The 12910-nt window shown below is 36.7% G+C and overlaps 1 protein-coding gene across 4 annotated transcripts; it reads right to left on the bottom strand.

Moving 5' to 3' along the window:
• Positions 1-526: 526 nt before the first annotated feature.
• On the bottom strand, positions 527-11607 carry prr16 (proline rich 16). 4 transcript variants are annotated; one of them, XM_083553359.1, is made up of 3 exons: positions 11364-11607; positions 8348-9248; positions 527-1139 (listed from the first exon to the last, which is right to left on the bottom strand). In XM_083553359.1, the coding sequence occupies exons 1-2, from the start codon at positions 11397-11399 to the stop codon at positions 8505-8507; spliced, it is 780 nt and encodes a 259-aa protein (XP_083409485.1). In that variant the 5' UTR covers positions 11400-11607; the 3' UTR covers positions 527-1139; positions 8348-8504. The 4 variants fall into 4 exon arrangements, with proteins under 4 accessions (XP_083409485.1, XP_083409484.1, XP_083409482.1 ...); XM_083553358.1 differs by having other exon boundaries at positions 572-1139; positions 8359-9248; positions 11364-11417; XM_083553356.1 differs by lacking the exon at positions 11364-11607 and adding an exon at positions 10625-10895 and having other exon boundaries at positions 572-1139.
• Positions 11608-12910: the final 1303 nt, after the last annotated feature.

Genomic DNA, 12910 nt, shown 5'->3' with positions numbered 1-12910 from the left:
GTTATCACCCTCAGAAACATTTATTTTTAATTCATAAATTTATTATTTATTATCTATAGAATGTTTTTTCTCATACAAATGGTTTCTAGCTGTTGCACAATTTTAAAAACAACACTATATTTCTGGATATGGAACTGTGATATTAGTCATCAGATGCAAATGCTTGTCTTAGGGTCTACAAGAGTTCTGTTATAAAATATTTTAGAACAAAGCATTATGTGTTTCGATTAAAAGAGCAGAACGCGTGACAGGCTTATTCGAGAATTTCAAATAATAATTTTTTAGAGTGTATACATGAAACCAAATTCATCAGTTTTTTTAATTATTAAAAATACAATCACACATAACCACACCCACAACATATACGAAAATTTTTTTAATCATTTCCTATACTTCGGAATAATACATAAATAAATTATCTAAATAAATGCCCTGCAGTGATTTACATCCAGAAAATCTTTAAAATCACTTCAGGAAATATCAAAAATATGTTCTTTTGTTTATATATATGTTTTTTCTTTAAAACTTTTATTTATTCATTTGTTTTTTTTATAAAACATATACTGTGTTTCGACACTTTAATGCACATTTCTCTATACCTTCCAGAGGTTACCCTTATCATTCAAAGGCAATATTTGAAAGGGCATTGCAATTATTACTGAAAAATGATACTAATTATAAGATAAGATGTAATATAAAGCCATTACTTTAAAGTAGACCCTATGAAATGTTCTCACAATTTTAGCAGCAACAATACAGCACTTTTCTCTATTATAGCTATTTAGGCTACAATAAATTTTCAGGTCACTGTTGGATCTCTGCTACAGAAATAAAACAATGTTGGAATGGAAAAGAAAAGGTTTGTAGTGACTCCCTCATTCTCTTTAAAGTTTTTTTTTTTGCAATTCTCTCTGTTTACAAATCTATCTGTTGAAATCACGGATGTGTTTCTGAAACAAACATGTTATACCCTTTGGCCATTATGATTTATCTGATTGTAGATGGCTCGGGTGAGTATCCTTGCTTGTCGTACTTTTTTCTTTGTCCGTGATGCGGCCTTTGGTAGTGATCCGAAAGCCTTCGAGACTTCTGATGTAATTCAGGCAGGGAGTATGGTATTTCTTCAGCCATTAAAGGACCTGTAGGGACAATAAATGAAATATTTTAACGCGAGTATTGCAATTAAGACAAAATTGGAGAACTGGTAAAATGGAGGGTATGTGAGCGTACACATTGCATGCTGGGTAAGGGAACTTATACCAGCACGTATGTGGCATTTATGTGATTGGCTGTGTTTCATTTCACAATGCATTCATCTAGTACATGTCTTTATCCAAAGTGAGGTAGAATATAATCCAAGTACTGTATAAAGCTCCTCAGTCTGAAGGTTAAGAGTCTCGCTTACAGACCTAACAGCTGCATTCTAGCACAAGCCTGGGAATTGAACTCTCCCTTACAAGCTCACTAATGTTCCTAGGGGACTATTTACTCAAAAATACTAAGCCCACAAACCAAGCCCAAAGGGACATGCTGATGCCCAGTGACCCAGAAATTCTATCTGTTTTGGAAGCATGATCATGATTTTGTGATTTTACCCCTGTGATGTACAAAATGGCATGTCTAGTGATGTCTGTCTGTCTGTCTATGATTGGCAGACATGACATTCACGGTTTTGTAAAAAGAAACTGGTTTGAGCCCTGGTGCAGGAATAAGCCACTACATCTGGACACATTTATTAAGTTTAGGGTAATTTCACTGAGCAACACACATAGAGCAACCAATTCTCCTCATACCCCCTTCCAATCACTTTGGGTGTGCATTAATGTATGTCATCATGAACATGGTGAGCTTCTGCCATTCAGTCATAGGTTAAAATATTTCTTATACTTGCAACCTCATACAATTCTTCATTGTAAATGTTTCATGTGGCATTGATGTGATTGATTTTGTTTGATTTTATAATGATTAATTTGTATTCATAAATGCTTTAATCCAAAGTGACTTACAAGTGAGGCAGAATTCAGTCCAAGCATAAAATCAGGCAGTCGATAGTAAAGGGACCTAGGAATTTAGTCTTAACCTCAACCTTTAAACCACCATTGTTATTTTGTATTTTCCAAAAAATTAAGAACAAAAAATTGTCATGACTCTTACAGTAATTAAATTCTTATACAATGTAAAAGATCCTTGTTATAAAACATAAAGTATACAATTTGTATTATTGTATCTTTTACACTGTTGATAATCATATCTCACTGTGTTTCTCTTTCTCTAGCAAGTACAGTAGGTTTTTTTCAGTAAATATAAGGTATGTGGGTTGAGAATGGCAAAAGATATTGATTTTTCCTCCCACTCTGGGGAGAAGTGCATCCAGTGACGTATGTTGCCTCTAAGGATGCATCCAGAGCATTCACCTCAGCTTTGACACATTTATTTATTTTCCATTATGACAAAACTGTGAAAGCCTGTCCTTCATTGGTCTACATTTGCAAATGAATAATGAAGAAAAACAAAAGAATGTAAAGGTTCTTTATCTATTCTTCATATGATGAAGTATCTCATGTACATGAGAGTGAGAAGATGTTTGGTATAACCCTGATTTGACAATTTCTTGAACAATTTCTTTCTGCCTCACCAAGCCTCTGCCCTAAACCAGCTGATACAGCTGTTCTAGTAAAGAGCTTCTGTTGTTCCCATGTTTACCTCTGAAAGAACAGCTGAGGTGTCTGATCTTCATGGCATTATTTACAGCTGCTGCATCCTGTGTAACCTGGCATTTTGCTTTCAGATATTACTTATAAACGCTGCTCATTTGCAAGGCATATATTTTTTCAATACATCAGGTCATACCTATCAGAAGAACACTTTCAGCCACAATTCAAATGTCATTAAAATGAATAGTTATTAAATTAGCAGAAATACATAATCTAACACAGTGTTAGTTAAGCCAAAGGAACTTCTTAAACATTTTCAGTATTAGTGTTACCATTTGAATATTTCTGACATCTATGTGCATTCATTATACACTTATCAAATGAGTTTATAGGGGCATTCCACAAACTAATAACAAGTATCAGTCTCTACAGAGCAATTCAACTTCGTTAGGATCTAACTAAATACAGGAGAAGGAAAACAGGGTTCTTCATTTTGATCTCATGATCACAATACCTCAATGCTCCGAAATAGAAGAAAGTGGTATTCAAGGAAGGTTCGTGAAAGGTTTCAATGCCCCCCGAATCTCACCCAATGGCCAGCTTTAACGCAACCATTGACAGCAAATATAGCAACACAAAAAAATGCAAATCCACTCAAAGTGTGGCAAGAGCTTACCACCCATGGCTAGATGGGCACTCAGTATTATAGTCCTTCATGGCTGACAGCCTCTTTGAGGAGCCAACAGAGACAAAGAATATGCTGACACGTATTATACAGCCCCACTAACGCTTTGCTCTTTCTTGCTCTGTCTTAGGGACTCCTCTGAAAAAAAGACCTGTTTTACTCAATGTTAAGAACTCATCACACAAAGCCATAAAGCAGCAAATGCTTACCATGTCAGAGCTTCATCTCATCATTTCTTTCTTTTCCCCCATAGGGATTTATGTTCCCATATAAATGGTTTTGTGCCTCACATACTTAATGGCTGGCCTGCATTACTTTGACCAAAAAGTATTATTTGTTGCATTATTTAAATATTGCAACAAATAAAAACACGCAAAGAACTGTCATGTTACAAAAGAATTACAATACTTCGTTTCCATTTAGATACATTTAGATCAGTATCAACTCGTGCAAGTTAGAAATGCATACAAATGTGGCTGAAAATATAGCATGCCACCAGAAGAGATTCAATGCACATTTGACTGTTCACATTCTTCTCAAGAATATTCCCTGAATTTGTGTTTCAGTAATGGTAATAAAGAAAGAGAGCTTCCTAACACTGATGTGAAAATCAATTTTTATACTATTTTTATACTAATTATTTTTTATACAATAATTTACTATTGATTTGTAGCGACCCTTCCCTTTAAGAGGAACAACATAACAGATCCACTGAAACCCCTCATTTGCCACAAAAAGGTTCGCCGGATATGATTATGGATGACTCATCTGACAATATCACTTTTTCACATCTCTGTAGTCCACTGTCTATGGATTTTTGCACCTCTGAAATATAAAATGTGCATTTGTCTTCGTAACAAAGAGTTTTTCACATAAAACCCTGTAATATCCATCCTATGCAGTCGTCAACTGACAGTTCTCATTGTCAGTCTAATCACGACCTGCACCAAAATTCTCCTCCGGAACAGTTGCTCTCCTGTTTTTCCTTGCATGAACATTATATTGATGAATTGCTTATTTTGGAGTATACATTTGCAACTGTATTTACTGATGCCTTTCCTATAGACAGCAATGTAAATGTCACTTCAGTCACTGCTCCTACTGAAACACAGCCAACACATTTGTTGTGTGTGAAGCTTCTCTCATCTGTGCCCCAAAAATGAACCCTCTTTCAAAGTCACTTAGATCTCTTCTTCTTCGCATCTCGATCCAAAATCCTGAGTGGCGTTTTAAGACACTGCTTGAGGTCAGTAGTATCTACCAAATATATTTTAAAGCAAGTGGTTTTCTTTTACAAAAAAGACTGTCTGACATTATAAGCATCTCTTTTTTTATTAGATGTCTCTTTTAGATAAATTGAGGGCACACAACTGACAAAGCAGAACTTACAATTTTTGTTATTTATGAATGCCAGAATACCAGAATTTTCCCTGGTGCCATCTGCATTACAAACACTTTTGTTGTCTTATCAAATAACATTTAATACATTTTTGGCACAATTGCAGCATTTCCATATCCTATTCCTTGTAAATACTACTAGTTAGTCTTATTCCATATATTCCATTAAATTATTTAACAACACTAATGTGTGTCTTTTTCTACATTTTAAAAACTCTTTGCCTAGCAACACTGGTATATGACCAACCTTGATTGATATCTTGATTACACAGTGATTACGATTTGAATGATAGTATTTTCATCATGAAATAATTATTCATCTTCTGTAAATGTTTGATCCTGGTTAGTTTCAGAACCAGAGAGGATTTCTGAGAACACTAGGCATGAAGCAGGAATACACCCTGTATGGGAGTCCATCGTACCAGTAACACACACACTCACATTTGTTTACTTCAGGAAGGAAAACTAGGGACCACATGGAAACCCACACAGATGATAACTCAATCTCTGGATCAAATTAGAAAACATATGAAGTGGTAACTGTACCTGCTTCTTTACCATGCCACTCTATAATAAAAAAGATGTCACGTTTCTGAAAAGGAGAACTTATGTTAACAACCCTGTAAAGCCCATTAAATGATTTAAAATAATAGAGAAGACCAATTTAGATACATCATTTCAACACAGTTATCTTATATTACAGAGAATGGAATAAATAAAATTTTACTACAGTCAGAAAAAAAAAAACCCACATGCTCTATATAGACAAATCTCAGTATGTTAACATCTCTGCTATAAAAGTCACTGCCTACATATTCTCTGTACTACTGAATAGAAGTGTGTCTGATTCACTCTTGGTATCTTGACATTAGCCTCCCACTATCACACTGAGCTGATTTATTTAAAGCAATCGATTGATAGGTAGTTAAGCAATTTTGACAAATAACCTTAAACTTTCCGTTTATTTTTGACCTAGCCTAGGAAACTTCTTACTGTGTGACCGAGTGACTTCTAAAAAAAAATGTATATTCATTAAAATATCAAGTGTTCAGTACAGCAACGCAGGCCAGCGGGGATTTTTGCACATACTGGTGACCTAATAACTTTTGTGAATATTGGTAAACTTGGAAATCTGTTTTCTATTTTAGTTTGTTTTATAGCACCCTGGGGAAAGATTATTTTAAACATTTGCAGAAAGAATACAATAGGGATTCTTTTCTAAATATAGTGATGGTTTGTATGAAATTATATTCTAATGTTCTCTAAAGAGTACACTGTGAATTCTGAGTAAGCACTGTTTCTTGTTTTCATTAGTGTAAGAAGAGTTCCAGGAGCTCAAACCATCAGGTATGTATTAATTCAGATAAATATAAAAAAATGAAATAAAACCACGGACAGGTAAAATGAATTAAACTGATTATCTAGTTACAATGGCACCTTACCAGCAGTGGAATATGTTAGGCAGCAACTGAACAGCCAGTTATTGAATTTGGAACAAAAAGTCATGTCTAAGCTTTGAGTGACTTTGACAAGGGCCGAATTGTGGTGGCAAGACAACTGGGTCGGAGCATCTCCAAAACAGCAGCTTTTGAGGAGTATTTCTAGTATGCAGTAGTTAGTACATACCAAAAGTGGTTTAAAGAAGGACAACCAGTTAACCAGTGACAGTTTCGTGGGTAATCAAAGCTCACAATGTGTTTGGTGAGCGAGAACTAGCCCATCCAGTTCAATCTTACAGAAGAGCTACTGTAGCTCAAATTGATCGGGAAAAAAATGCTGGCTATAGAAAGGTGTCAGAACACAGTGCATCTCAGCTTGCTACATATAGGGCTGTGTAGCCACAGACAGATCAGCATGTCTATTCTAACCCTGTACACCACCAAAAGCTCTTACAATAGATATAAGTTCCTTTGACACGTACAACCTACATGAACATTGTTGCAGATCAGGTACACCTCTAATGGTGTCTTTCTGCCAGATAATGTTCCCTGCCTCACTGCAAAAATTGATTCAGGAATGGCTTGAGGAGGATGACGAAGAGTTCAAGGTGCTGACTTGGCCTCCAAATTTCCCACATCTGAAACCAATCAAGCATCTGTAGGTTGCACTGGGCCATAAAAATACTGTAATGGCAGGCATTAAACTTTAAATATAGTTATTTGCATATTGATGCTTTGATAATGTTCCAATTTTGTTTTGGCATGTCCTTGAATAAGGTTGTGATTTTATTACTAGTCGCTGGCATCCTTTACGTTTTGCTTTAGTAAACTCTGTGCTTGAAATCAAGCACACATTCTAACACAGCTCTATTTACAGACCGTAAATGTTATCAATGAACATTTTAAAAACTTGTCTGGGTCTAGATTTCATTATTGTTTAAGATTACTAGGAGAGTCTGTGCAAGTGACATATTGCATTATAAGCCTGTCTTGACATTATCCCTGCCTGAAACATTTTACTACTGGGTAGAGCAAATGCTTTGCTTTGTAATAATAAGTGATTTGGATTATTGATAAAACATGATCAGTGGAATTACTGTGTATGTTTAAATCTTCAAAATATAGTATTTATTATTTAAACCGAATTAGTCGGTTTCTATACTGAAGGGAAATAAACACACTTTATCAGGGTCATATAAGTTTGATGGAGTTTTTATGTCAACTCTGTAACCCTTTAACAACACAAGGTGTGGATCATTCTCATCTTAGGTTTACAATTCACAGTGTTAAATTCCTTTCCACCACTACACTGAATGCAATTGACACTTGAGATGATATTTAGGTTGAGGCAAATTTGGAGTGAAATTTCATAATAAGCATTTGTTTAATTTTTCTAATTAGTGGAGGTTGCTATTTTCAGCTCGCTCCAGGGTATGCCTTCTTTCCTAAACCCTTAGCATTGAAAAAGCCTTTTATCTCCCTCCTTGGTTTGAATGTAAAAAATTAGGCCATTGTTACTCCAATAGTTAAATATCACTAGAAAATACTTCAGGATTTAATCATACGTCAAACTCCGACAAACATAAAAAAACACATCACATGGTAAAGACGTGTGTAATACATTATACCCAATTAATACAATTCTGGGTACATGCCATTTAGTAGACAACCTGGGCCAGATTACTTTTAGTGTGTGACCTGAACCTGAACCAAGTTTTCATAGACCAGTTATTTAATGAGGCTAGATAAATATTTAATGACCATAGTGTCTGACCTGAGGTCATTATCAAATACACCTTTATACTCATTTGCAGTATATACTGCATGTATGCAAAGTTCCTATATAGATCATCCATCATCTAACTTCATGCAATTTACATTTTCCAGGTCCAACCCATTCCAAACAATTAAGACAATATTTGTTTGAGGCACTATTTGATTATGTGCCCAATTTCCCTCCAAAATGAATTCAACACATTAATCTCAACTACCTGCTAGCCAATATTTTGTTCCATACCCTAGGAATAATACACAAAGAAAAATGACACTTCAGCAGAACACAACTGTTCTATGAATTTATATTCCTTACATTTCCCTTCTATCTCATAATATCTCACTAGCCAGCTTTCCCACAACAGTCATATTTGGCTTGTTTTTACAAAAGTACTCACCAATCACTTACTTTCTTTGGACTCCCAATGAAAAAAGCCATCACCGTAGCCGTTTTATCTTCATGTAATCCATATGATATTGCAGTACAAAGTGCTTATTCATTATATAAAATATTTAAAAGATTAATTAATGTCTCATCTTAGGGGGATCTATATATCAAACAGTTGTTGTGGTAGATTTTCGTAGTATGGTTTTCTGTGGTTTTGGAGTAGCATGATGAGGCACACAAGGTTGAGTTGATGGAGGAAAGCTGTGACTGAGGGTCAGCCCACCGTTTTCCATCAGAACATGGGCTGGAGCCATGGAGGAGCACCGATGAATAGGGCTTAGTTTCATGTCAAAAAGCTTGCTGTGTAAGTGCATATCTGTGTTGTCAATGTCATACTGTAGGTCACAGTCCGGGCAGTAGCCATGGTACTGAACCTTTTCACTGAATCGCACCCGCTCCCGTGTCACCTGCGGACATCGACTTTTTTTGTGCCGCAGAAGGGGTACGAGAGACAGTCCTTTCTCTGTTGAGCTTTTGGGCATGTGTACTGCATCTCTGCCTGGTATGTTAATAGGCTTTGAAGAGAAGACGCCATTGCGCATGAGTGTTCTGTTCTCTTTGGCTTGGTTCCCTGAGGACAGGCTCCTGCTACGGTCCTCGACTTGGGCTGGCGTCAGGCGAGGCGGTGGGAGAGGAGGATGGGTCCTCTTCAGTACTGTGAGCATGCCAGAGGCCATGGATGGAGGTCTGAGGAAGGTGTCTTCAGGGTAGATTTTGATTCTCTCAATGCTGGAGGCAGTGGTAGTGGTAGTGGTACTGCTCGAACTGCTGTTCATCGTGTCAGTCTTTGAGCTGTTTGCCATCTCCTCCAGCTGAAGGTCTGAAGTCAGGGAGTCGATCTCATAAACAACCTTGAAAAAAAACATAAAAGATATATATAGCCTTTAAATATTTAGAGTATAAGGAGTGTTCACTAACTACTTGTGATAGTATATAATTTGTTGTGGCTAGGGTATATTTAAAAAAATAGGTCTAAATACAAAATAGTCACATAATATAATTAAAATGAGCCATAGGATGCTTTAAATAAATATAAATGTGTGAATTTAGCAAATGATGTCAAAGCTCAAGAGACACCACTCTTGTTACCGTGCAGATGATTATGGAGCTATGAATATAATAGTAAAGTTGTGATTTCTGCAGCATTTAGACTTATATTTAAACACAAAAGACACAAGTGCTCTGTAGCCCTCCTACTACAATGATCTGTACATGCTCTTCCTACACTGACTAAGTAAGAAACAGCCAAGCAACATCTGCATTGCAAATTAGACTCTCTCTCTCTCTCTCTCTCTCTCTCTCTCTCTCTCTCTCTCTCTATATATATATATATATATATATATATATATATATATATATATATATATATATATATATATATATGAATACATATTATGGATTTTTGTAGGGAAAAAAAAGAATTGCAAACTTTTCATGCATGAATATAAGTATATTATTGTTTAGTGTTGGAAGATGTTGGACAATGTCCATCATTATTTGTAAGGAGATTTTTTTTTTTTCCAAGATGTCCAAGTTATATCAGGGTGAAAGTAAGTTTACTGTTCAGTTAGAGTCTGTATATTTGCCGTTAGTACTGCGAGGGCTACAAACCACAGTGGCAGGACTGCAAAAACTGCAGCTCCTTTTGGTATTCACTGGCTTTATACAAGGATCTAAAAATGAAAGCAAATAAACAGCCATGTGGCCATGTCACCATTCATTATTCTACAGGGAACTCCATTTGCCTTTGTTCAATACAAATATCATCATATGACACACCGGTGAGGCCAGACATTTTTCATAGAAAAAAGCTGAGAGAAGTTTATATATATATATATATATATATATATATATATATATATATATATATATATATATATATATATATATATATATATATATATATAAAAGCCACGAGTACCTCTGAAGAAAAAGCACTGAATTATTTGACATTTTATTTCTATTTAATTTCCAGGCATCCAGTGTAAAGCCCAAAAACAATGCCTTTAAACGTTATCACAAATCTTGCACAAATCGCATTAAATACAGTAGACGAAGGCCTTTGTGAGTGAAAGCGGTCAGTGTGCTCTGATTCCGCTGAACCTCACCGCCAGCCTTCCTAAAGACGTGTCATTTTACCACTTGAAGGTATCAGAGAAACATTTGCTCATCGCATTACGGTACGATTTTCATTCAGCATCCACGTCCCATCAGGGACACAACCAACCTCTTTGAGTTCTTTCGCTACATCCTTCAAGTCCCCCAAGATGTTCTCCAAATCTTCCACGATTGTCTTAATCTGCCTTTTTATTTGAACTTTGGAGACTCCCTCCGATTCCGCATTTGCTGTCCCTGACATTCTCTGTAAACAGCCTCCGAATCAAGGACTGCAGCTATATCCTCTCATGGCGATCGGCACACTTTGTTCGTGCATTTTAATGTTATGTTTTCTTCTCTTGGCTCTTTATACATTGCAGAAGAATCTGGAGGGGGGGAAGCGCGGAGGACGCGTCCCGGTACACGCGCATGCGCAATAAGACATTTCATTTCAGAACGGGCAAGCAGCCTGGTTCATTCATTTAGAGAAAAAAAAACAAAAACAAAGAAGCAACACATTGCAAGCCTTTCGTGCAGAGTCTCGTGCGTATATCATACAGTAAATCGAAATAACATTAAGCAAGGTGAGCGATCCTGAACCGTGATTGGCATTGCACTTAAATATTAGAGGGGTTTTTTTTCCGGCATGCCCCGCGCGCGCGCTCGCACACACATACACACACACACAGACGCGCACGCACGCTCCACACAGACGCACACACACAGACGCACGAGCACTAACGCAAGCGCGCGCTCGTCCATTCCCATGATTGCTGCTGTAATTAATGCTGTGCTACACCTAACCCTGAGCCTCACCTTACCATAACCTCAGTACCCACAATATAACATTTTGGCTCCTTTACACTCACCTCCAGTGATTGCTTCATTCTGGTCAGGGTAGACATGTATACCGAGCTTATCCAAGAAGCACTGGGTGTGAGTTTTGAATACACACACACACATTTACCCCCTCATTTAAACCTATTGGGAATTTAGTGTAGCCAATAAACTTGCTGGGATATTTTTTGGGAGGTGGAAGAAAACCGGAGAACTGCATACATACACAAAAAGGCCATGCACTAAATTCACACACAAAGCCTGAGCTCTTGAATTGATTCGGGGACCCTAGAGGTGTGAGGTGGCAGTGCATCCGACTACACCAACTTAACACAGGTACAGTATGTGTATTTGCAAATAGGCAATTTTTTTTTCGGACCAGCCAAATGTCAAAAATGTCAGATCCCTCCAAATCAGAAATCATGATCTAAAAAGGTTTCAAACATATCTATCTATCTATCTATCTATCTATCTATCTATCTATCTATCTATCTATCTATCTATCTATCTATCTATCTATCTGTCTATCTATCTATCTATCTATCTATCTATCTATCTATCTATCTATCTATCTATCTGTCTATCTGTCTGTCTGTCTGTCTGTCTGATTTATGATCACATTCTTGATGTCACCCAAAAGAGGATGATTTCCCCCCTTTTGAGTCTGGATCCTCTCAAGGTTTCTTCCTCATAACATCTAAGGGAGTTTTTCCTTGCCACAGTCGCCATGGCTGCTCATCAGGAAAAAATGCACACCATTCACCTTGACTGTTGATTTGTGTAAAGCTGCTTTGAGACAATGTCTGTTGTGAAAAGCGCTATACAAATAAACTTGACTTGACTTGACTTAGAGCTTTAGAATGATGTATAGTTAGTCATGGTTACTCTTGTCCTATTTTATTTTATCTATTGCTAAACACCTGAGAACAACGGGAAATCGGTCACGCTGTCGCAACGCTGACGACTAAGAGGTTAAACTTAAACTCTAACACTAAAACTGTACTAAAAATCTTGCCAGCAGATTTAATCAATGTCAACATTTTTATTGATACACAAAGTCATATCCAGTGGCTCCACTTCCATATTAAATACACTATATTGCCAAAAGTATTGGGTCACCTGACAGTAAACTGACTGTATAATTTGTTATACAGTACAATGTGAAAAAGAGAATTATAAACAAGTGTGTACTTGTAAAAATAAACAAAAGGATGTGCAAAACAGCAAGAGCAGCAATCAAGAGGTGTGCAAAACAGCATGTAAACAGTTATAATATTATTATAATATAATATGTGTGATGTTGTTGACATGGATATGTATGAAATAAAATGAGTATTGAGTGTGTGTTTGAGTTCAGGTTTATAACAGTTCAGTAACACACAGTTGAGTAAGTGTGTGTGTGTGTGTGTGTGTGTGTGTGTGTGTGTGTGTGTGTGTGTGTGTGTGTGTGTGTGTGTGTGTGTTATGTACAGTTCAGTTCTGTGTGTTGAGGAGCCTGACGACTTGAGGGAAAAAAAACTGTTGCACAGTCTGGATGTGAGGGCCCGGATACCTCTTTCCTGATGGTAGGAGGGTGAAG

Source organism: Silurus aristotelis, assembly GCF_946808225.1.
Source record: "Silurus aristotelis genome assembly, chromosome: 11".
In the NCBI taxonomy this organism is placed as follows: domain Eukaryota; kingdom Metazoa; phylum Chordata; class Actinopteri; order Siluriformes; family Siluridae; genus Silurus; species Silurus aristotelis.
This window is presented reverse-complemented; position numbering and strand designations above follow the sequence as displayed.

Excerpts from the sequence above, each read along its gene's own strand:
- prr16 (XM_083553356.1), bottom strand. The coding sequence starts at position 10,756 with ATGTCAGGGACAGCAAATGCGGAATCGGAGGGAGTCTCCAAAGTTCAA. Across the intron at positions 9,249-10,624 it reads TAGCGAAAGAACTCAAAGAG|GTTGTTTATGAGATCGACTC; the intron begins GTTGGTTGTGTC and ends TTTTTTTTCAAG.